General features: G+C 43.4%; 1 protein-coding gene across 1 annotated transcript in view; it reads right to left on the reverse strand.

Annotated features, from left to right (window-relative positions):
• MYH15 (myosin heavy chain 15) overlaps positions 1-21,891 on the reverse strand; it is a gene marked incomplete at both ends in the record, with an annotated part of 180,194 nt that overhangs the window by 22,253 nt on the left and 136,050 nt on the right. Inside the window, 13 exon segments of the mRNA XM_082839245.1 lie at positions 555-581; positions 584-760; positions 993-1,185; positions 7,073-7,188; positions 10,016-10,063; positions 10,067-10,140; positions 12,230-12,340; positions 12,343-12,361; positions 12,365-12,481; positions 12,485-12,578; positions 16,097-16,233; positions 16,237-16,293; positions 18,674-18,792. Coding sequence (XP_082695371.1) covers positions 555-581; positions 584-760; positions 993-1,185; positions 7,073-7,188; positions 10,016-10,063; positions 10,067-10,140; positions 12,230-12,340; positions 12,343-12,361; positions 12,365-12,481; positions 12,485-12,578; positions 16,097-16,233; positions 16,237-16,293; positions 18,674-18,792 — 1,289 coding nt within the window.

Genomic DNA, 21,891 nt, shown 5'->3' on the forward strand with positions numbered 1-21,891 from the left:
GGAAATAGGGTCTTTAGAGAGGTAGTCAAGTTAAAATGGGGTCATTAGAGCGCGTCCAAATCTAATATGACTGATATCCTCATAAAAATTTGGAAATTTGGACAATGACAGATACAGAAGGAAGATGATGTTAAGACGCAGAGAAAATGCCATGTGAAGGAGGTGAATTGGAGTGACGTATCTATAAGCTACGGAACACCAATGATTGCCAACAAACCACCAGAAGCTGGGAACATGCAAGGAAGGACTCCCTGCAAGATTCAGAGGGTGCACGACCCTGCCAATGCCGTGATTTCAGACTTCTAGCCTTTAGAACTGTGAGAGATTACATTTCTGTAATCAGTTTGGGAACTTGGCTGCTGCAGCCCTAGGGAACCAATGCATCTGGGGATAAAGGAAGGGCGAGACCGCCACTCTGCTGCCAAAGGCTCTCCCTGCCTCACCAGCCACCTGCAAGGCTCCACGTGGCAACCGTGTACCGTCCTAGGCCAACCAGTGTGGATCCATTGCCTCCCACCAGCTGACATGGCTAATGGCGAGTTTACGGGCCCCACCTGGGTGTAGAAAAGATTGATTTTTTTCCTGTGGCTTTCAGGAGCTCTTCCTCTGCCAGCCTGCGCCCGCATTCTGTCTGCTCATGCGAGGCCCTCAGCTCCTCGAGTTCAGCCTGGAGAAGAGCGTTGCGCAGCTCGGCCACCGCCAACTGCTGCTTCAGCTCACTGTTCAGGCGCGTGCTGTCCTCCAGCTGCGCCCGAAGGTCCTGCGAGAGAAAACACACACGAGGGACGTGGATCCCTGGCAGTTCAGCGGGACCTGCGCTTACGCATGCGTGCTCTGAACAAGCCCCAGCGATTCAACGTAAGCATCTTCCTGCTCTCCTGAAGGATTAGATTTGTTGTCCTCACGTTTATTGCTCAACACAACCTGCCGCTTGGTTTGCTTCCATAAGCAGAGACATCCCTGCCTCACCCCTGCATTACAGTTGAAAATACCTTGATCTGGATCTGAAGTTGGCCCAGGGATTTGGTTGCCTCTGACACCTGGCGGTTGACACGGCTGAGCTGGAGTTCCATCTCAGTGAGGTCCCCTTCCATGCTCCTCTTCAGCCCAGTGGCCTCAATTCTGCTCCGAACTTCAGAATCCAGACTCGACTGCAGGGAGTCAATAGCACACTGCTGCTTCCTCCTAATTTTAGAATAATATTCAGGGGAAAAATCATACACCCAAATTAAGAAAGGTTACCTGCTTTGTACACACAATTGTTTAGGAATCAGAAAAAATTAAAATTCAAGAAAAATTCTGTGTAATTAACAAAATGAGTCTAAAGGGTCTTCATTTGGAAACAATGGAGATGGAAGGGTTAGGTCAGTGAGCATTTGTTCATCATAACAGACTAATGTCCATCATTCCCAGACCAACTTCCCGGAAAAATCAAGAAAAGCACCAGAATCTTTTTGAGGTTCCTGTGGGGCAGTCTTCGCCTTATCTAAGACCCCCTCCAGGACGGTCTAGATTCCCTAGAGTGGCTAAGGGTGAAGGAAGGATGCACTTTCAGACAGGCATAATATTTAAATACTTTCAACGGTGAAACATGTCTGAACACGGCAAGAAAGAGCCACCCAGGTTGGAATAAGTCCTGATCGCCAGCAATCCTGCTCTAACAGCCTGTGACACCAAATTCCCCTAGAATAGCATGGTTATCTTTCTCCAGGAGTTTGGGAGTACAACCAAGGATAGGCTGAGAAAACCAACTGCTGTGTGATATTGAATTACTTCAATATGCCTTTATAACAATGAAAGGTCCATGCTGAAATCATTTTTGCAAAGTGACAGAAGCTTACACAATAGATGTGTGTTCAGAGAGACAATGAAAAACTGTGGGGAACCCATGGCAATCATTTCCTAGGACTCTTGCAGTAAGTCTGGGACCATGTGACTGAATGCTGACCAATGGACTACAGGCAGAAGTGTTTCCAAGCCTCACACATACAGCCTTTTACTTGTGTGATCCTGTGCTCTCTCTTCCCCATCTATAGCAAACTTGGTGGCCACACATGGATGATCTGGCATCAGAAGATGGAAGGAACCTGGGTTCTTGAGAGACTTGGGATAGTGGCCCACTCTCCATCCTACCCCACATTGGACTCTGACACAAAGTAAAAATAAGCTTTGATGGTTTTAAGCCATCAAGATTTGGTGGTTGTGAGTCAGGACAGTGTAACTCTTATAACACAGGCCCTGTTAAGCTCACCCTATGAAACAGGGCCTAGAACTGGGCAGATAAGACAAGACATACTATAGAGCCCATCAGCACACAAATAGCAGACACATATTCATCTTGATTCAGAATTAGGTTCCACACTGAGCTGTCTTTGAGCCTGTATTCTGATCTCTGAGGCCAGCAGCAAGTCACACAGCCTACAGAGGAGTAAGAGTGTGGTCAGAGTTTCCCGTTGGGTGACAGGTGGAGGGGCCACTTTTTGTGACCACCCTCACCCCATGGATGGGGCGGAGGTTTCAGAAGTAGTTATGCAAATGTACAGGAAAGAACTCTTTCTGGTTCCAGAGTCAGCACCTCTCCTTTGCCAGCGCCATGTCCTGGCTCCCACATGCTGCGGCCAGCCTCTCCTGCCTATCCTTAGGTCCTGGGCTTTTGTTCTGCTCCCAGATCAGAATCCTACAGGAATGCCAGCATGTAATGTTACTAGAGACTGTTATGGCTGAATTTTGTCCCTCCTCTCTTCCCCCCAGCCAAATTCATATGTTGAAGCCCCTACCCCCCAGTACCTCAGAATGCAAGTAAATTTGGAGACAGGGCCTTTAACGAGGTGATTAAGTTAAACGAGGCCCTTAGGGTAGGCCCTAATCCAATCTGACTGATGTCCTTATAAGAAGAGGAAATACGGACACACAAAGAGACACAGGGATGGGTGTGCACAGAGCAAAAGAAAATGTGAGGACCCAGCAAGTTGGCCACCTGTGAGCCCAGGAGAGAGGTCTTAGGCCCAGACTCGCCAGCAACTTGATCGTGGACCTCCAGCCTTCAGAAATGTGGGAAAAGAAATTTCTGTTGTTTAAGCCACGCAGTCTATTTTGTTATGGCAGCCCTAGCCCGTAATACTACAGTGACACACACTCAGCATCACTGAAAGCTTTAAGACACTGTTCTGTCTTACATGAGGAAACTCATTTTTGCCACAGTTGACTCTCCATTTGCAGGAACACTAAGGCATCTCTAAGCTGGTGTCAAAATCCTCTGCACAGAGATATATTCTACTTAGGCAGACAAAATGAATGTTTCAAATTGTACTTTTTCCACCGTTGTTTATGAAACTTCATGAGTGCCTACAGACAAGTAGAAAGTGCTACGGTTTAAGAGGCTTCTGTATAACACAGGCCTAGAGAATGGCCACTAAACAATCAGTGCATTCCATGCAGAGTCAAGAAATCTTTAAAATGAAAGCTCCTTGAGTACGTTTCTTAAGAAAAATGAAGCAGTCAGGACCAGGGCAATATGGTAAGAAGTTCCTTTTCTTTCTTTCCTCTCTTTTTTCTGAACTGTGAAACACAATTTGAGGGAAGAAACCAAATGCAAACAAGAACAAAATCGTTCTTTTATAAAACTTGAAAAAGTTAAGGATTTAAATTGACAGTCAATTCAATCAGTAATATTTTTCTCTTGCCATGTTGCTCGTCTATATCAGGGAAATGAAAGATTTTCCTTAATTCTAATACATGCGATTCAGCTTTAAAGTGATTAACAAGATATTTTGCTAACTAAATGCCATGCCTGAGTTTGAGCTGCTACTTCTTGAAGTCGCACTAAAATATTTTACTTAGAAATGAGAAGAGATTTAAACATATTCTTCTGGCAGAGACTCAAACAATAAAAGAAATTAAGTTGGATAGTACATGTAAATTGAGACCGTGTGGCAAAGTTCGCTATTACTGAACTCAGAGGAGTGAACAATATGGAAGGAAAAGATGACGGAATGTTACCAGGTACCTGAGGCCATAGGCTGGGGGTGGGCAAACTATGGGCTATGGGCCCAGCCATGACCATTTACTTTCTTATGGTCTATGGCTGCTTTCAAGCTATAATTGCAGAGTTGAGTAGCTACAACAGAGACTCCATGTCCTGCAAAGCCAAAAATATCTACCATGTGACCCCATACATCTAACCCTTCCACAGATGATCAAACCAAAGCAAACAAGCACACTTCGATAGACTAAGGCATTTCGATACCTCATTCCCAAAAGCTCCTTCCACAGCACCTCGCTGGGTGTGTCCAGGGAGAGCAGAATGCAGGCCAGGGGCACCCTGGTTCTGGGTCACTGAGAAGACTGCCACACATTTCAGCATTTCCTTGAATACCCTGAGTTGGGAGGGGGATGTATATAGTCAGTGGCCCCAGAAGATTCAGGATGCAACTGACCAACTTGTTCTCGACCCAGTCTGGGGCCTTGCAGCAGGGCCTGACTTAGACTGCAGTCATGGCCGCCAGCCGGCCTTCAAGGAGCCATGATGTCACTCTTCCTTTCCTGTGTGGATGAGGGCAAGGATCAAAGCCGGCCATCAAAGCTCCTCCCCTCCTTCCAGCGGTGACTGCACTGTCACCTGCCTACCTCTAGCTCTGCTAATTGTAACATTTGTAGGGAAACAAAAAAGCCCTAACACTCCATAAAAGTTTGGGAAGCCCCATCTAGAAGAGCAGGCACAGCGTCTTGCCAACATGAAGCGCTCAGATATCTGTTGAGCAAGTGAAACATGCAACTCGTGTACCAGCTGCTCATTCTTTCACCACCAACAGGCTTCCAGCCCGGCTCATACAGGATCAGTCCTCACCGAATGGAAGAGCAGCGGGCTGGGTGGCAGAGAATGAGTGAATGAGTTACCCAGTTTGCAGCTCTACCAAGGTTCTGCCTTTGCCTCTGAGTCTCTCTCCTGTCCTCCTGGTCCCTTCAGCTTCTCGGGTCCTGCTTCACAGGCCTCCTTTGGTTTCTATGGAGCTTCCCAAGGATTATGTGAAAGAGGACCTTGAACCTCATCTTTCCCTCAGGCAATATTTCCCTTGAGTTCTGGATTTTACCTGGTTTACCCTTGATTGCTCAAAATCGTCTGCTTTGCTAGTATTTCCCCCTGGCATTCTCTTCAGTTTCCTTAAGATCCCATCCTCTCCTAGCCCTGAAGTCAGATTAAACCCTTGGATTTGACCGAGGCATTGTGATCCAATCTCCACTGGCACAGGGCACTCACACCGAAAGGGTCTGCATGGTATTTGTGATAGTTTGTTAAGATATGCTCATCTTTCCTTTCTGGATGTAGCTGTGACAGTTATTATGAATCATTAACTAAAACTCATGAATAGCTTATTCCTCCCTTCAGCCCGCCCTTCTTTTTTCAGCCCCTTTGCGGCTCCTGCCTCGTCTTCAGTTCTTTCTTCTCCCAGCCCTAGCTGTTTGGATCTCCAGCTTCCTTTGCACTGAAATTATTATAATTGGGGAACAGCTCTACAACATTCAGATGTATCTGACAAGATGCAGACTCTCAGGGTTCAGTTGTACTTAGCTGGGTTTATTAATAGGCACAGGTTTGACGTTACCTGAAACGAGGGGGGTTTTTTGGTTGTTTTTTTTTAACGGCGCAAGGAGACATTCGTTTTTGTTCCTCATGGAAGGAAGTAGGGCAAATATCAAGGCCCAATGTTTTTGCCCTCCATCAAAAACAAAAAATCCTTTTACACAAGGACTCAGAGCCTCTTAAGTAGACCAGAATTCACCCCTACAGTCAGTCCTACAGAGGAAAGTGCCAGTGAGTGAGAGCAAAGATAACTCAAAGCACACAGAGGACCAAATTTGGCTTGACATCCTCATTAAAAAAATGACCCCCATGGGAGTTTTGTCTGAAGATGGGCTCTGGGTAAGAGGCCAGTTCAACTGAACATGGTAACTTTTTCTTTTAATTGTTTAACAAACACGTTAAAAGCAAGTTGCCAGTTGAACCTCAGACTCAAAAATGCTTTTCCATGCTGACATACGGCATTGACTTAAGGGAACAGATCAGATGCATAATACAATCATAGTTAATTCCATGTGTTTATAATTGTGCCTTTGATCTAGAGTGTGAAGTGCTTTGCCAACATCAGCTTACTGATCTTCCTCACCACCTTCTGTGACACGGAGGGGGCTGCTTTCATCCCCTCACTTCACTGAGAAGCTAAGAAGCAAAATTTCTAAAATCATCAGCTTGTTATGATGAAGCTAAGAAGAGATCCTGCAACCCAGGACTCCTGTTTAATTCAGTTTCCTGACTATTAAGACTCAGCTGCTTCAACAGGGATTCATAAGCAGCTTAGCTCTTGGCTTCGGCCCCTCTCCAAACAAATGGCTACAGGTACAGGCAGGGGGGATGTGGAAACTTCACTCTGATCTGACATTAATTTTAATGCCCAGCATCACATCTTTTAGTTCTTTTCCTCCACTGTTTAGCATTACCAGTCAGTGTCTTGAACGCTCAAGAAAGCAGCTTGTTGTAGGGAAACCCAGACAGTATACACAGTCCTTGTCCACATACTTATTCTTTTTTGGTGTGTTATCTTGAGTCTTGTATGCAAGTAGAAGCTGCTCAAAAAGAATTTTATAAGGGCTTCCCTGGTGGCGCAGTGGTTGAGAGTCCGCCTGCCGATGCAGGGGACGCGGGTTCGTGCCCCGGTCTGGGAAGATCCCACATGCCGCGGAGTGGCTGGGCCCGTGAGCCATGGCCGCTGAGCCTGCGCGTCCGGAGCCTGTGCTCCGCGACGGGAGAGGCCACAGCAGTGAGAGGCCCGCGTACCGCAAAAAAAAAAAAAGAATTTTATAAGAAAATCATACAAAACTGATAGTAATCGTGTAGAGGTGTTCCTTTATATTAACAGTGCTGAGCTTACTAGAAAGATTCTAGTGTTGGGTTAGACTGGCTGTTTCTTTGGTAATAGTCCAACAAGGGTCATACAAGCAGCCAAACACAGTGGGTTCTGTTCAGTTAAGGATTCTAAAATATGCAACTGTTGCTCATCAAAATAATTGTAAATACCTACATTTTTCTATCTCTTCATCTTTCTCTGAAAGCTTTCTTTCAATTTCTGCTTTAGTTTCTGAGAGTTCAAGCTGCAGACGAAGAATCTTGCTTTTGTTGCGTTCCAGAGCTTCCTGAAATATATAAATAAAAAGCACTTAATTCAGCCCACTTTTGGACAAAACTGTTTTTTCTCTAAACGTATATCATTAATGGAGCTCTCTTTAGAATTGCTAGGAATAATCTAAGGTCAAATCACATCCCTGAAGATTGGAACAGGATGAGAGACAAGTGATTACTATTGTTTGTCACGTCACCTATAGATCTGATGTTCTGAGGGCCTTCAGCTGTAGTTCAAGAACTGGAATCTAAAACATTTTTAAAATAGACATTTTCAATCTTGTCTGTGACTATATTTCAATTTTTTAATTTATTACCCTTGACTTTTTCTAATGTTTCCATCGTTGGGATGAATCAATAAAAGCATCAAAACTAAAACAAGGAAGGTGATAACTCCTACCTGGAAACTTTTATTTATTTCTGGACATCACAGAGGGATAGAAAATAAGTTGAAAGCATTCAGAGAGCAAGAAACAGGACAGCACTCAAATAAAGGAATTTATGATGTACCTGACACATAATGCTTGGTGTGAGCCATTATCACCATAATTACTACTATTATTTCAAATGGATTGCTTTGACAGACAGGGAGATTTCCTGCCCCCTTGAGTATTTAAATATAGGCAAGGCACATACTGCCAGGGATGTTATAAAGGTGTTTCAAGTTTGAAAGCGTAGGTTTGATTAAATCTTTAAAGGCTGTTCCAAAGATAAAATTCTATAGAAGAAACAAACAGAACACTGGGGGTGGATGTTTATAAAGGGCACAAGGGGTGACCACCATCTATTGGTCAGTTAACCATTGGCAGACAGTCCTGAGGGCAGACGCAATTTTTCTAGCCCCTTCTGAGGAGTGCTTAGCACATACCATCAAAAGTAAAAGGTAAAACTGAATAGCAATTTCAAAATAAAAATAAGAAAGATGTTGGGACTTTAATATGGCTTACAGCCTTGCTGCTGTTCTCTCAATACTAACTTCAATATAATAGAAAATAAATAAAAAACAAATGCTGGTATAGCAATTTCCTCCGAGGGAATGATGCCCTTCCTTCAGGGGGAAACTGTCACCTCTAACCCTTTTGAATGCACTGAGAAAGTGAAGCTTTGAAGGTGACCTGGGATAATTTGAGTTTTGTGACTTCAAAAATAATCTGATAACGTTTTTCATAAAGGCTGACTCAGGAAAAGAAATAACCCAGTTTTACAAATACATGTCCAAGCTGATGAAGTATTTATGGATGCAGCTGAAGACAAAACTTGAGAAAATGCGAATAGAATATAATGCCATCTAGTGCTACTGAATGGTATGAGCGCTGTGGTCTTAGTCGTCTCACCTTCAACGGGCAGCTCAATTTAACGTATAAAGATGTTAGTCTATACGTTATATAGGACTAAAGTTGCCCCGCCCAATCACAGCTCTCATTGGCTTCTCATGTTGCTTGAAATTTCCACCATAGAAGTTACTTCTTTGGGTTAAGGTGGTGGCTTTAGAAAGTCCCTAGCCAGGGTGGCCAGAGAACCAACAGGGAACAAAAGGAACAAGTGAATGAGACAAAGTTCACCCACTTCACGAGGACCGGCCTTGTTAGGGGACACCACACTGCCAACTGAAAGGATTCTACATAAAATGTAGAGGCCTCAGAAAACAATTTGCATAAAAAGACAAGAGCTGTGTCAAGAGCGGTCCACTTGACACATCTTCTGTCTGGTAGATTTCTTACAGAAATGTGCCGTGGTGAGGTAAATTGATCGGACATTGCTTGACTCAGAGCAATCCTCTGGGGTCTAATTTTTTCATTATCACACCTTTGAAAAGGCCCATGCCTGAAATGGACTTGCTATGCCTTTTAAAAATTATTGTCTCTGTTGGAGGGTGAGTGGGTGAGGGATGCATTTTTAATGTGACTGGGTGTTTAGTCAAAGGGTAGGTCAAGAAAATGAAATTCAGCTGCGAGAAAAGAGGCTTTGTAGGCCTTTTGACTACTTAATGACCGTGACAGGATAACTTCCTTCTGAGTTCACCCTCTTTGGCAAAAAGATTTTCTCAGGGGTCCTGTCAATCACTAGCACACACCTAGGGATCAAGTCAGAGATTTTTCCTGAACTTTTAATCCACAACACTGAAAACACTCCTGTCAAACAACCCACACAAAGATAAGCTTTCAGCAACAAATGTTTGAGAACATTGCTTTGAATTCATTTTTCAAACTACCTAAAGTTTTTTTTGCAAAAAAAAAAAAAAAAAGTGTTTCGACTGATTTTATTTAAAGAGAGGGGCAGGTATGAGGATATTTAGCTATTCAACATTCAACAAATATTTATTGAACCGCTACTGTATGCCAGGCAATGTTCTAGTCCAGTGCTTCTCAAATGTTAGGGTAAATATGAACCACCCAGGGATCTTGTTAAAATTCAAATTCTGATCCAACAGAGCTGGAGAGAGGCTGAGAGTCTGAATTTCTAACAAGCTCCCCGGTGATGCCCATGCAACCAGTCCACAGGCCACGTTTAGAGCAGTGAGAGTCTAGGTACTGAGGATAAATTAGCGAACAATATAGACATGGTTCTTGTTTTCTTTATAATCAAGAGAGTTGCATCCACGATTGTTTATCCTGTTCCCCTAGCCTCGATTTCCTCATTTGTACAATGAGGACAATAGTTTGCTAGGGTGATTACATAAAATAGTGCATACAAAGAGCCAGGCATAGTGCCTAGCACGCAGTTAACCCCTGAATAAGGGTCAAGGGTTATAAGCGTGTTCTTGCTGTTGCTGTGACTAGAATGCAGGTCTTCTGCACTGTCACAGTGATGGAAGCCTGCTTTGCTCCCTGGAGGTAATACCTCGGCCTCTTCCGATGCCATTTGGACTTCATTCTTTTCTTGTTCAATCTACTTATTGATCTTTTCCATTTCACTTAAGTTCTTCTTTCCTTCTTTCATCTGATTCTTCAGATTAGAAATCTCTTCTGGAGAGGGATGAAAAACAAAGTTAGTGAAAAGAACCAGTCTCAGATCCATGATATCAGCCAAAAGAGACTGTTCCCAGAGGCCCACTGGGACCCTGGTCATGCCATCCTTGGTAACTTGATGGCAAGGCCACCGCTGGCATGTATGGGACGTTTGTTTGAATTAGGAAAAAGAATCCCCTCTTCAAAGTATTCTTTTGGCATCTGCCACAAAGTTGCCTACAACAGCTGGTGAGGATGGTGTTTCTTAGAGTATTGTGCATTGAACAACCCGTGTGACTGTACATGGCGGTCCTGCTTGTCAGAGCCATGCCAGATATTGCCCGGTGGGGCTCTAGGACCCAGATCTGGAATCCTATCCAGTGGAAGAGCTTAGCTATCAACACGGGTGGCGGCCACTGTGTCAGCTGTCGCTCAACACCAGAATGGGAACTTACAGCATAAGCTGGGTCACTGTCTGCCAGAAGCCAATGCGTGAACCCTCTGATGAACACACGTCTCTGAAAGAGCAAGGCAGCCAGAAGTGACAAAACCTCCAGCACCTGACACTGTTACTGTCAGTTCCGCCTGTTCATGAAGGAAGCCTCTGCAGCCTGAGAGGTGTGGAGCAGGGCCAAGTGCTCTGGGAATTACCCACAGTCCAGAGGCAGTGGAAGGAATTCAGGGGCTTGACCGCTCCTCTGAGATCCCCGGCTAGGATAGGCTGTGACAAGAATTTTTTAGTTACAAAAACAAACCCATGAGATGGCAAGTCTCATGTGAATAATAAATCCTTCTCTGATAAAGCCTCTCCAGAAGAAGGGCTCCCAGGAGAAAACTCAAGGCAGTGGTTCTCTACTCTGACCATACCTTAGAATCACTCAGAGAGCTTTTGAAAAAGACTTCTTCCCAGGCTCCAGCCCAGAGCAAGTATGGTCCCCACACGAACAGCACCAGCTTCGCTTGGGGACTTCTTAGAAATACAAACTCTTAGACCCCCCCCTAGACTTACTGGATCAGAAACTCTTGACGCGTTTTAACAAGCCCTCCAGGTGGTTCAGATGCCATGAAAGTTTTCTAACTGTTCCAGCACCTCTCACAGGCCCAGTCAGTGACCTGCTCATGGACTAGGTGGGTCAACAGAGAAAGCAAGTTTCATTTATGCCTCCAATAGTAATGAACTTACTCCCAGGGCATCTCAGCGTTGTAATGCACATCACTGTTGGTGCTGGTATAAGTTGGCAGCCTCTTTGAAGGGCTGCTGGGCAATATCTCAGCATTTGAAAACTCACTCCTTTAATCCTGCAATTTCATTTCTAGGAATCTACCCTACTGAAATATTTGTACACGTCCCCATTGTACACGGATGTACAATATAGGATTATTTATAACTGTGAAAAATTTTATCTAAAATTAATAAGGTCTAGTTAAACGTGTTAGTCAGCCTTATCAGAAAACACTGCGTCACTAATAACAGTCACTTGGTAGGGCTCCAGCTACAGGCACATGGGAGGTGGCAGAGCCCATAGTTAAGTGTGTATATGCCGGAATCAAGCTGGCTGGGCTCAAACCTCAGATCTGCTACTTATCAAATGCGAATTTGGCCAAGTTCTTAACCTTAAATGACTCAATCTAATCTGCATTTTACAGATAAACTAACACATAAGGCTGCTCTGAGACTTAAACAATGAATAGTTATATATAGAACAGTGCCTGGCACGTAGTATGGGCTATAGAGATATTTGTTAAATTAGAAAATAAATTAATAAATGGAAAAAATAAAAGGTATAGAATAACGTGTAATTTAAGTAAAAAAATACCTGTACGCATATTATGCAGGTTATGGATATAAAGAAATTCTTAATAGACTTCCTTTATGGACAGGAACTGGGGCTAAAGTTAGGAAAGTACTCTTATGTTTAGAACTCCTTTAATGAAAATAGTATCTGTAGTATAAAAAAAGAGACAAAATCCAAAGTTAGTATTCAAAACGGAAAAGTTAAGACCCAAGCGAGACCAGGACGATGCTGAGGTTTCTGCGCATCGAGGCAGCCTTGCCCTTGGCGCAGGGCCCTCCCGGGACCCTGCTCCGGTTCCCAGGGCAACGTACCCTTCAGGTTCTTGTTCGCCCTCCGGAGGGTCCGCTGGCTCGCGGCGCTCTCCTCGTAGGTGTGCCTGAGCTCGAGGAGCCGGGCGCTGAGGGCCTGGGCCTCCTCTGCGGGGCGTCGGGCATCGCCTGAGGCTACTCGTGCTCCCGCCTCCAGCCGTGCAGGCACTGTTTGAAGTGCTGCTGCCACCGGTCCAGCGCAGCGGCCGCACGGTGCACCTTCCCACGATGCGACAGGGTGTCCCCGAGCTCGAGCTACGGTTGGGGCCTGGCCCTCTCCAGGGAGGCCCTTCTGGCATGGGCCACCCCCATGGCTTCGGCAGCCTCCTGCGACCGAATTGCCAGCTTCTTCCTGAGAAGGGGAGGTCCAAAGGGCGAGTGAAGCCACAACCCTCAGAGAGCTCGTGCAGTGTGTCCTTATTAAACACAGCACTCGGGTACAAATGGGGGGTGGGGGGGCTCCTGAGGGTGGCTTCATAGTCTGAAGGGGAAGCAGCTTGTGCCTGACAATGACCTCCTTGTGCCTGTGGAAGCCAGATGTCTGCTGACCACCACACTCTGGCTTCTATGTCCACATGTCCTTTATTCCCTCCCCACCCTTTGCCAACCTGGACTTGACACTCAGAACCTCTGAATCCCTGTAAGTATCTGCTTCCCCTGAACCTTAAGTAAGCAATACAGACTTTATCAAAGACTTCATAAGAAATGGGAGAAAGAGAAAGATGGTACTGAACACCCAACAGTAAGCAACCGTTAAAAGTCTTGGGGCACGTCTAGTCTCTAAAGAGCTCCTTGGCTTTATTGCTTCCAAGCAGCATTCTTTGGCTCTCTCCTGCTCAGTCTCCTCCTCTCATCATGGGACTCCTAAACATGCCCGAGTATCTTTTCTCTGAATTTCTTCTCCATCTCAGCTCCTCTTCCCAAATTTATATACCCACATCCATCCCAGCGTTATGCTCACTTATCAGGTCCTACTGCTGTCGGGGGTACTTTAGCCCCTGTCTGTCCTCCCTCCAGAATCCTCTGAGATGCAGTGGCTTATTAAAATGCTTCCTCTACCGTCCTTACAATGCTCATACGCTTCCTTATGGATGCAAAGTGTTCTCTTGTTCCCATCTCCTGCAGGGACACTGGCAGTCCCATTCTTACTCATTCATCACACCTCTTAGATGAAAGGTACTGTATGTACCAAAGCTTTTTCCAGTCTCCAGTTATTAAACAGAAAAAGATCCTCAGGAATTAACATGTTCCACACAGCAGCCCAACAGAGCAGTGTGCTCTTAAAGCCCCCTTTTGGTGGAATCCTGCAAAGAGCAGTCTGTGCTCAGTGTCTAAGAAAGACCTGGGCTCTAACAACTACTCCTTGCTCACTGGCTTTCTAACCATAGTCACTTCATGTCTTTGCTTCATTTTTCTTAACTGGTAAGAAGAGATTCTTCTGTACCACATGGTGACTACCATTAATAATACTGTATTGTGGGCTTCCCTGGTGGCACAGTGGTTAAAGAATCTGCCTGCCAATGCAGGGCACACAGGTTCGAGCCCTGGTCCGGGAAGATCCCGCGTGCCGAGGATCAACTAAGCCCGTGCGCCACAACTACTGAGTCTGTGCTCTGCAGCCCATGAGCCCCAACTGCTGAGCCTGTTCTCTGCAACAAGAGAAGCCACTGCAATGAGAAGCCCGCGCACCGCAATGACGAGTAGCCCCCGCTCGCCACAAATAGAGAAAGCCCGCACACAGCAACAAAGACCCAACGCAGCCAAAAATAAATAAATGTATAAAAAAATAATAATACTGTATCTTATATGTGAGAGTTGCTATGAGAATAGAGCTTTAGTGTTCTCACCATAACAACAACAATAAAATGGTAATTTAGTGGGGTAAAGGAAGTGTTAACTAATCATGCTGTGGTAAAGATTTCTCAACATGTGCATATAACGAATTATCACATTCTACACCTTACTTGTACACCCTACACAATGGTATATGTCAATTATATCTCAATAAGGGAGAAAAAAAAAGGAGATTCTGATGCTTTATCCCACCTAAAACAGGAGTCTTGTAAAACAATTACACATATTTTAACTACTTTAGAAATGCTCAGTTGGAACCAGAAAATAGGAATTTTACTTTGGGTGACCACCTGCTGGGGGACTGAGGGGTTGTACCAGGACACGGGGCTATCAGTGCTCAAACTGGGCAAGTCCAGGGCAAACTGGACAATTGATCACCTTCATTTGATTGATAACGTTGCTCTACATTTACTACCAGCTACAATTTTGCTGCTCAACTTGCCAACCATAAGCACCTATGTAGTTTCCTAGAATACGCAAGAAGGTGTAGGAGATGAAGAAATCAGATTCCTATCCTTGGGGAACTCAGAAGCGGTAAATGGGGTCTCAGGGGAGCTTGATTCCACTAAACTAACTCATCATGTGAACCCCAGGCTGGAAATCTAAGTAGACAGATCCTCAGCTTTCCAATTAAAAAAAATGGAATCCTAGATTTTTTTTGCAGTTCCACGTCCCTTAGGGGTTTTAGTGGGAAATCATAATACAGACAATGCTTTATTTATTTGATGTTCAACTAAGTTTAAAGCAAAAAAAAAAAAGTCTTTGGATATTATCTCATTTGCCCATCATTTCTCTTCAGTTGTCATGTACTACTGGACCACAATTTGTTAGTTCCAACAAATCCATGTGGTCATAAGTAACCTATATACTTTCCCTCTTTTCTGTCCCTCCCTAGGAAACCTTCAAACAGAATGACTGGTAGACACTTTCACCAGAATTCTTCAATTATTAGGAAAAAAAAATCTTGCTTTAGAAGCAAATGCCATATTTTGGATATGAGGCGCCATTTCAGTTCAAAGCCCCACTTTTCTGCAGTCCAGAGTTTTGAACACATTTACTGCAGGAATTTTTAGTATCTGTCATCCCAAAGCCCTTTTTAAGTTACTGTGGCTACAGAGACAGATTGCTTGGTACCCCTTCAGGGACAGAACACAGCAGCTGTTCAGCACGTGCACAGCAATGCCTTTCAAAGATTTAGGTGAAGAACTGAAAAAATAATATTTTTGGTTGATGCTAAAGAGAAATGTATTGATCTTCCCTGAATTTCTGCCAAGCTACCAAGCCAGGGATACACTCTTTCGAGTCAACCTTTAATGATTATAAGCCGGGGATGGTTTGACACTTTCTCTCAAAGACACACAGTCCTTTGACCTCTGAGCAAAATGCTTTAGAACTACATCCTGGTACTAAGTCTTGATTCATGTGGGCCCCAAACTTCTGTAGTTCCTGAGAAGAACTTCTAAAGCCATTATGTAGTGTTGGCTATAAAACCGATATCCTAACCTTAGAGGTGACCCCAAAGTGTTTTCTTTTCAAAGAAACCTTTGTCCCATAGGCAGGATGACAAATCCTAATACGTTTCCAGCTGCCCCTGTCCACCTTCACAGACCACTTTGTAGTGTACAAGTTGTAGACCAGAGACATGATGACTTTAAGGTACAGAGACATGTACACACATGGATTCCATTATTTTGGCGTTCCAAATGAAACACAGGATTTTCGTGCTAGCCTACTTTCAAACCCTAGTTCAAAGTCACATCTATGAAGACTTCCCTCGTACCCCTAGAAATAACCTCTTTTTTTCCCCCAGGACTTCTCTCTAGTCTTTGTCACTCTGTATTATAATTTTCATTTTTGAACCCCTCTAGAGCATGTGCTTCTTGCCAGTGGTGGCTGTTTCAGCTTTGGTCTTGGGTTAGTTCACACACTTGGTGAGGATTAGCTTAGTGTACACATGTGGCCTCGAAGACACAGTCACTGTTCTCAGAGTCCTCTGTGCAGCCCTGCCCCACTCACTTGGCATCCTCCAAGTCCTCAGTGCTCCGGATGGTGTCGTCTTCATACTTGGTTCTCCACTTAACAATTTCAGCATTGTCTTTGAACAGGGCCCAGAGCAGCTCAGCCTTGGCCTCTTGCTCTTCCTGGTACTGCTCTCATAGCAGGTCACAGGCACGCTTGGCCGACTTCACGGCCTGGGCCAGGGCACTCTGTGACTGCAGGGGACACAACACATGTTACAAAAAGGCACCACGGCCATTAACAAACAATGAAAGGCTTGGAGGTGACATCATCTTTTTTAGATAAGGTTAATAACCACCTGTCACAAATGCAAGCCGAACCTGAACCTCATAAGATGATACCAGGGATGATGATACCAGGGAGAGAATTTGGGACAAGAAGAGAAAGGAGAAAGTATCTAACTGCTGCCGTTACAACAAAGCAGAGGGTTCTATTTAGGGAAATGCCAGCCTGACTATGTGGGCTTCAACAATAGACAGGCCTGGAGTTCTAGAAATAGTGCAGAATGCAACGGTAGCAAGAGGAACACTCACCATCATTTAGGTAATCAGATTTATATTTAGCAATATACAAGAGTTAGATCTTGTTTGGACTAGAAAGGACCAATGAGTTTTGCCTAGCCTTTTCATTCTATTCATAAGGAGAACAGAACCTTTTATTTCACATGTAAATCCCTAAAAACTTTAAAACTTTAAAGCAGTACTAGCCAATAGAACTTTCCATAGTGATGAAAATATTCTATATGTGCACTGCCAATATGGTAACCACTAGCCACGTGGCTGTTAAACACTCAAAATGTGCCCCAAACAAGGTCAAATTCAGTCAAAACTAAATTTAAAATTTATTTGATTTTAATTAATGTCAATTTAAATTCAGGTCGCCACCTGTAGTGTAGGAGTGGCTGCTGTATTTACTGGACAGTAGAGCTCAGTTTAATGACTACTGCTGGCACTTAAGGGGTGGTCTGGTTAACCTAGCAACATCATTCCCAAGAGGTAACCTAGTCTAGTGTGAAGAACCAGGGTCGCTGCCAGTCCTCATGGGTCCTCAATGTAAATTAGGAAACAGCATCTTCTTAGGTAGATGCAGCTCTGAAAGCACAAGGCTTGGTTAATGGCAGTCTCAGGCAGACACCTTTGGGCAGTGAATGAGGAGCCCTAAGAAGGACACAGGCTTTGGAATCTGGGAAACTTGGCTTCAAATTGCTACCCTTCCTCTTATTTAATATATATTTATTGAGCGCCTGTTCTAAGCAATAGTGTTAATTGAAGTAAAAGAGATGGAGACAAAGCCTTTGTCCAACGGAGCTAAAAGGAGTAAGAGGATATGTAAAACAATCATGTACCAAAATTACTAAATAAAATTGCTGACTGCACTGAGAACGTAAAACAGATTGACATGATGAGGAATGGTTGGTTCTTTCTCATCATCCCCCAAAGGCCTTGGGGAAGGGCCTTCAAACAGTGGGAATAGCAGCTACAAACGTCCTAAGGCCTGAATGATGACAGCTTGTATAAGGGGCAGCAAGGAGGCCAGGGTGACTGGAGGGGAGTAAATGACAGAGGCAGCTGTGGAAGGTAAGGTCACAAAAGGAGGCCGGAGCCAAGAAAGGGGGCCTTGTATGCCAGTTGGAAGCCACTGGGAAGTCAGCCAGAGAGATCTTCTAAACTATAAATCTAGTCATTTCACAACCTGCTAAACTTCCTTCACAGTATACTACCAGCTGTATGACCTTGGATGAGTTGTCTTCTCAAAGCCTTGGTTACTTCATGTAAAAAAATATAATTCTACCAGTTTCATATGACTTATATATGAAGGTTTATATGGCACGAGAGAAGCGTCTAGCATGATGTCTGATGCACAAATCATGACAGTAATTTGAAAATGTACATATGATATAGAAAATAAGGAGAGTGGAAGGAATAAAATAAAACATTTAAAAACTGAAGTCTGAAGAGTTGCAGTGAGATTATATGTAAGTGAAGTCTTCTGGGGTCTTAGTAAGAAAGAGGCCTTGAATATGAACTAAGAACAGACTTGAATACCAGGGCTCAAAAATCCATCTCTCATCTTAGTCACTATGCTTTAACATTAAAGAACCACTTTCACTGTGGTCACCTGCGAGCAACATTATATATTCTCTTGGGAAGAAATGACTAATAATGACTAATATTTATAATATATTGACAATTTGAAATAATATTGAGCTAATCCAGCCCCATTCATTTTATCCTGCTCTTTTATTTAATTCCACTTCTTTGTGCAATTCAGAATCAAAGACCCATAAAGAACTTTGCCGACTTTCTGTTCTAGCAATAATGCAAAATGAAAATGCATACTTTGTTTGCTCTAAATCTGACAAACTAGAGAAGTGATCTAAATTACTGAGGATGTTCCTTCAGTGATCAGAGTCCTCCCTGGCACGTATAAGATCCAACACATCTTTTTCCATAACTTCTAGCACACTTTCCCCCCTTCTTTTATATGAGAAGATATTCAGGCTGACCTAGCAAGCACTATTTTTTTTTTTTAACATACAGTCAAGCTCCTGGTGAGAAACAATAGATGCATGACTTTGGTCTCTTCTGCCAATTGCCATTTCAGGTCTTGAGTCTGCAGAGTGAAGGTGATATTTTCCCTGGAAAGTTGGTTTATCAGAGCTTCCTTTTCTTCTAGCCTTTTTAGGAACTCACCTACAAAAAGATTTCACAAAATAAGTTAATCATGGTCTTCTTATCTACTGCCTCTCCCACTTAACTTGTTGGCTTAAGAGCAACTAATATGATCCACATATTTTTGATATTTACAAAGAGTCGAGGGTCCAGTTATCAGCAAACCATGGCAATGATCCTTTCCAGAACTCTCGAGAGTGAGCTACCATTTATTGAGAAACTTCCATAGAGCAAGTACTTTATATATATTACCTAGTTTAATTCTCATAGCTACTTGATAACATAGGTATTATGTTACCCATTTTTCAGAAGGGAAAATATGGTAACTGACTTAAACGTGATTGAGACACAAACCTGGTTACCAGCTATGCAATGGACGTAGATTCAAGTTAAGCTCTTAATCCTGAGGAACGCATTCTTTCTTCTGTGCCGTGCTCCCTTGTGTACTATATGTGGCTCTACACATTTCTGACCATATGATCTTTAGATAATTACAACTTCTTTGCCTCATTTGTAAATTGAGGATGGCGATAAAATATTGTTAATGAAAATTAAATGAGTGTGAATGTACTTTGTAGACTGACTTGCTAAATAACTATTAGAAAGCGTCATTAAATGGTACAGAATGTGACCAAGAGAAGGGTAAATTTTATTTCACTCTAGTCTACTTTCCCAGCTTAGCTTACTTCATTAATGATAGGTGAGAAATGCCTTGGTTATTAGAAATGGTATTAAAGCAGAGCCAATCCTGATCAAAGGCAGTTACTTCTATTATGCAATTAGTGCAATAATAAAAGCCTCAAATATTTATGATTCCCACCCCTCTTGCTACAAACAAGTTCTAAAACTCTCAACATTATAAGAGTGTTTGGGTTAAAACAGCAATTCCCAAACTTTTGGGTCTCAGGAACACGTTATATGCTTAAAAAATTTTGAGGACCCCACAGAGATTTTGTTTACATGAGTTTTATATTAACAGTGTATTCGAAATTAAAAGAGGAATTTAAGGTATGTATTTACTCATTTTAACATAATAAAAATCTTAATGACATGTTAACAGAAGCAACGATTTTTAGAGGGAAAACTATGTTCCAAAACAAACAAAAAATTAGTGAGAAAAATAAGCTTATTTTATATTTTTTTAAATCTCTGGCTTAATAAAAGTCAGCTGGTTGAAGAATCCAACTGTTCTGGTTGAAGCATATGAAGAAATCCAGCCTCTCACAGATAAGTAGTTAGAAAAGGGAGATGTGTTTTCATAGTCTTTTCAGATAATTGTGACTATTGTTTGATACTGTACCAAAACTCAACAAATAGAAGTTTCTTAAGGGTTAATGGTATAATCCCTATAAATGAATTTTTTATTCTGTTACATTAAAATTCATGCATCTGTCTTAAACTTTGAATGGATCTTTTACCTACACATGATTTTGCAACATCAAGCAGTGGTGATTTGAAAAGTATACATTTACTGAATTATGCAGATTTTCCAAATGTTAACACATTTCATCACAGAATATTAAAAAAAATCATATCTGTTAACATCACCACTTATCTCATAAGAAAAGCCTTTAAGGTTCAGCTCAAGATGGGGGAGTTAGAAGATCCTGAGTTCATCTCCTCCCATGGACACACCAAAACTACAACTACGTATAGAAAAACTATCTCTGAGAACAGCCTAAAGACTAGCAGACAGATTTTCTACAACTAAGGCTATAAAGAAAAGGCCATGTGGGGAATGGGTAAGAGGGCAGAGGCGTGGTCTAATCAGAGCCCACACCCCTGATAAGGTAACTAATAAGTGGGAGGGATATCACAACTGTGGAGGTCCCCACTGGGGAGTGAGGGGTCCAAGCCCCACATCATGCTCCCCAGCCCAGGGTTCTTGCACCGGGAAGACAAGCCTCTGTAATGTCTGGCTTTGAAAACCAGTGGGGCTTAGGGCCAGGAAGGCTAGAGGACTGCAGGAAACTGCAGACAATGCTTGTGTACAAACTCACTTGCTCCTGGTCCCAAGAGCAAGAGAGGTTCAAGAGAGGCAACAGCCTCCTGGTTCAAGAGAGGCAACAGCTTGAAAAACACCTGAGTCGCACAAGAAGGAAATTCATTGACTAATATTAGGACATATTTTTGAGGGGCAGGGATCTGGCAGAACTTTCTCCAGTGGCAGAAGCACTTGTGCACACCTTTTTATTTTTATTTTTTTAACTCTTCTGCCACCTAGCTGGCTGGCCCAGGACTGGTGGGCACCATTTCTGTTACTTTCAGTCAACCTAGCTAACACAGTGTACCCTGCCCCAACATTCCCTTGAGGACCCACCTTGGAAGGCCCCTCAAAAGCCACTCCCTGTCCACTCCATCGGGCAGGTGGCACGAGCTGGCACTGGTGCCCCTCCAAAGTGGCTCTTACCCGATCCAACCTGGTGAACCACCTTGGCCAGCATCAGCACCCCCTCCAAGAAGCTCCCACTTGGGGGTCACCCCAAGTGACCCACAGCACACCTACAGCAGTCAAAACCAAGCTATGCAGCCAGCCAGGCCTGGGACCAGCCCCCTCAACCAGTGTGCCCACAGCAATTGTGGCCCAACCACAATAAGAGGGTGCATGAAGCCCAAACAGGGGAAACCCCGGGAAAAACTGGCTCTGGTGACCATGGGGAATTGTGCCACACATAAGGCCACTCTCTCAAGACTAGGATATGGAGCTGATCTACCTAATACATAGAAACAAACACAAAGAGTTAGGCAAAGCGAGGAGACAAAGGAATATTTTCCAAATGAAAGAACAAGACAAAACTCCAGAAAAAGAACTAAACAAAATGGAGATAAGCAATTTATCAGAAAAGAATTCAAAGTAATACTCACAAAGATGCTTACCAAACTTAGGAGAAGAAGGGGTGAACTCAGTGAGAACTTCAACAAAAATATAGACAATATAAAAAAGAACCAATCAGAACTGAAGATTATAATGACTAAAATGAGAACACATTAAGGGAATCAACAGCAGATTAAAAGATCCCAAAGAACAGATCAGCAATCTGGAAGATGAGGTATTGGAAATCACCCGATCATAACAGCAAACAAGAAATCTCTCTTTTTAAGAGAGATTAGTTTAAGGGA

The sequence above is a fragment of the Leucopleurus acutus genome (genome assembly GCF_964270905.1).
Source record: "Leucopleurus acutus genome assembly, chromosome: 5".
In the NCBI taxonomy this organism is placed as follows: Eukaryota; Metazoa; Chordata; class Mammalia; order Artiodactyla; family Delphinidae; genus Leucopleurus; species Leucopleurus acutus.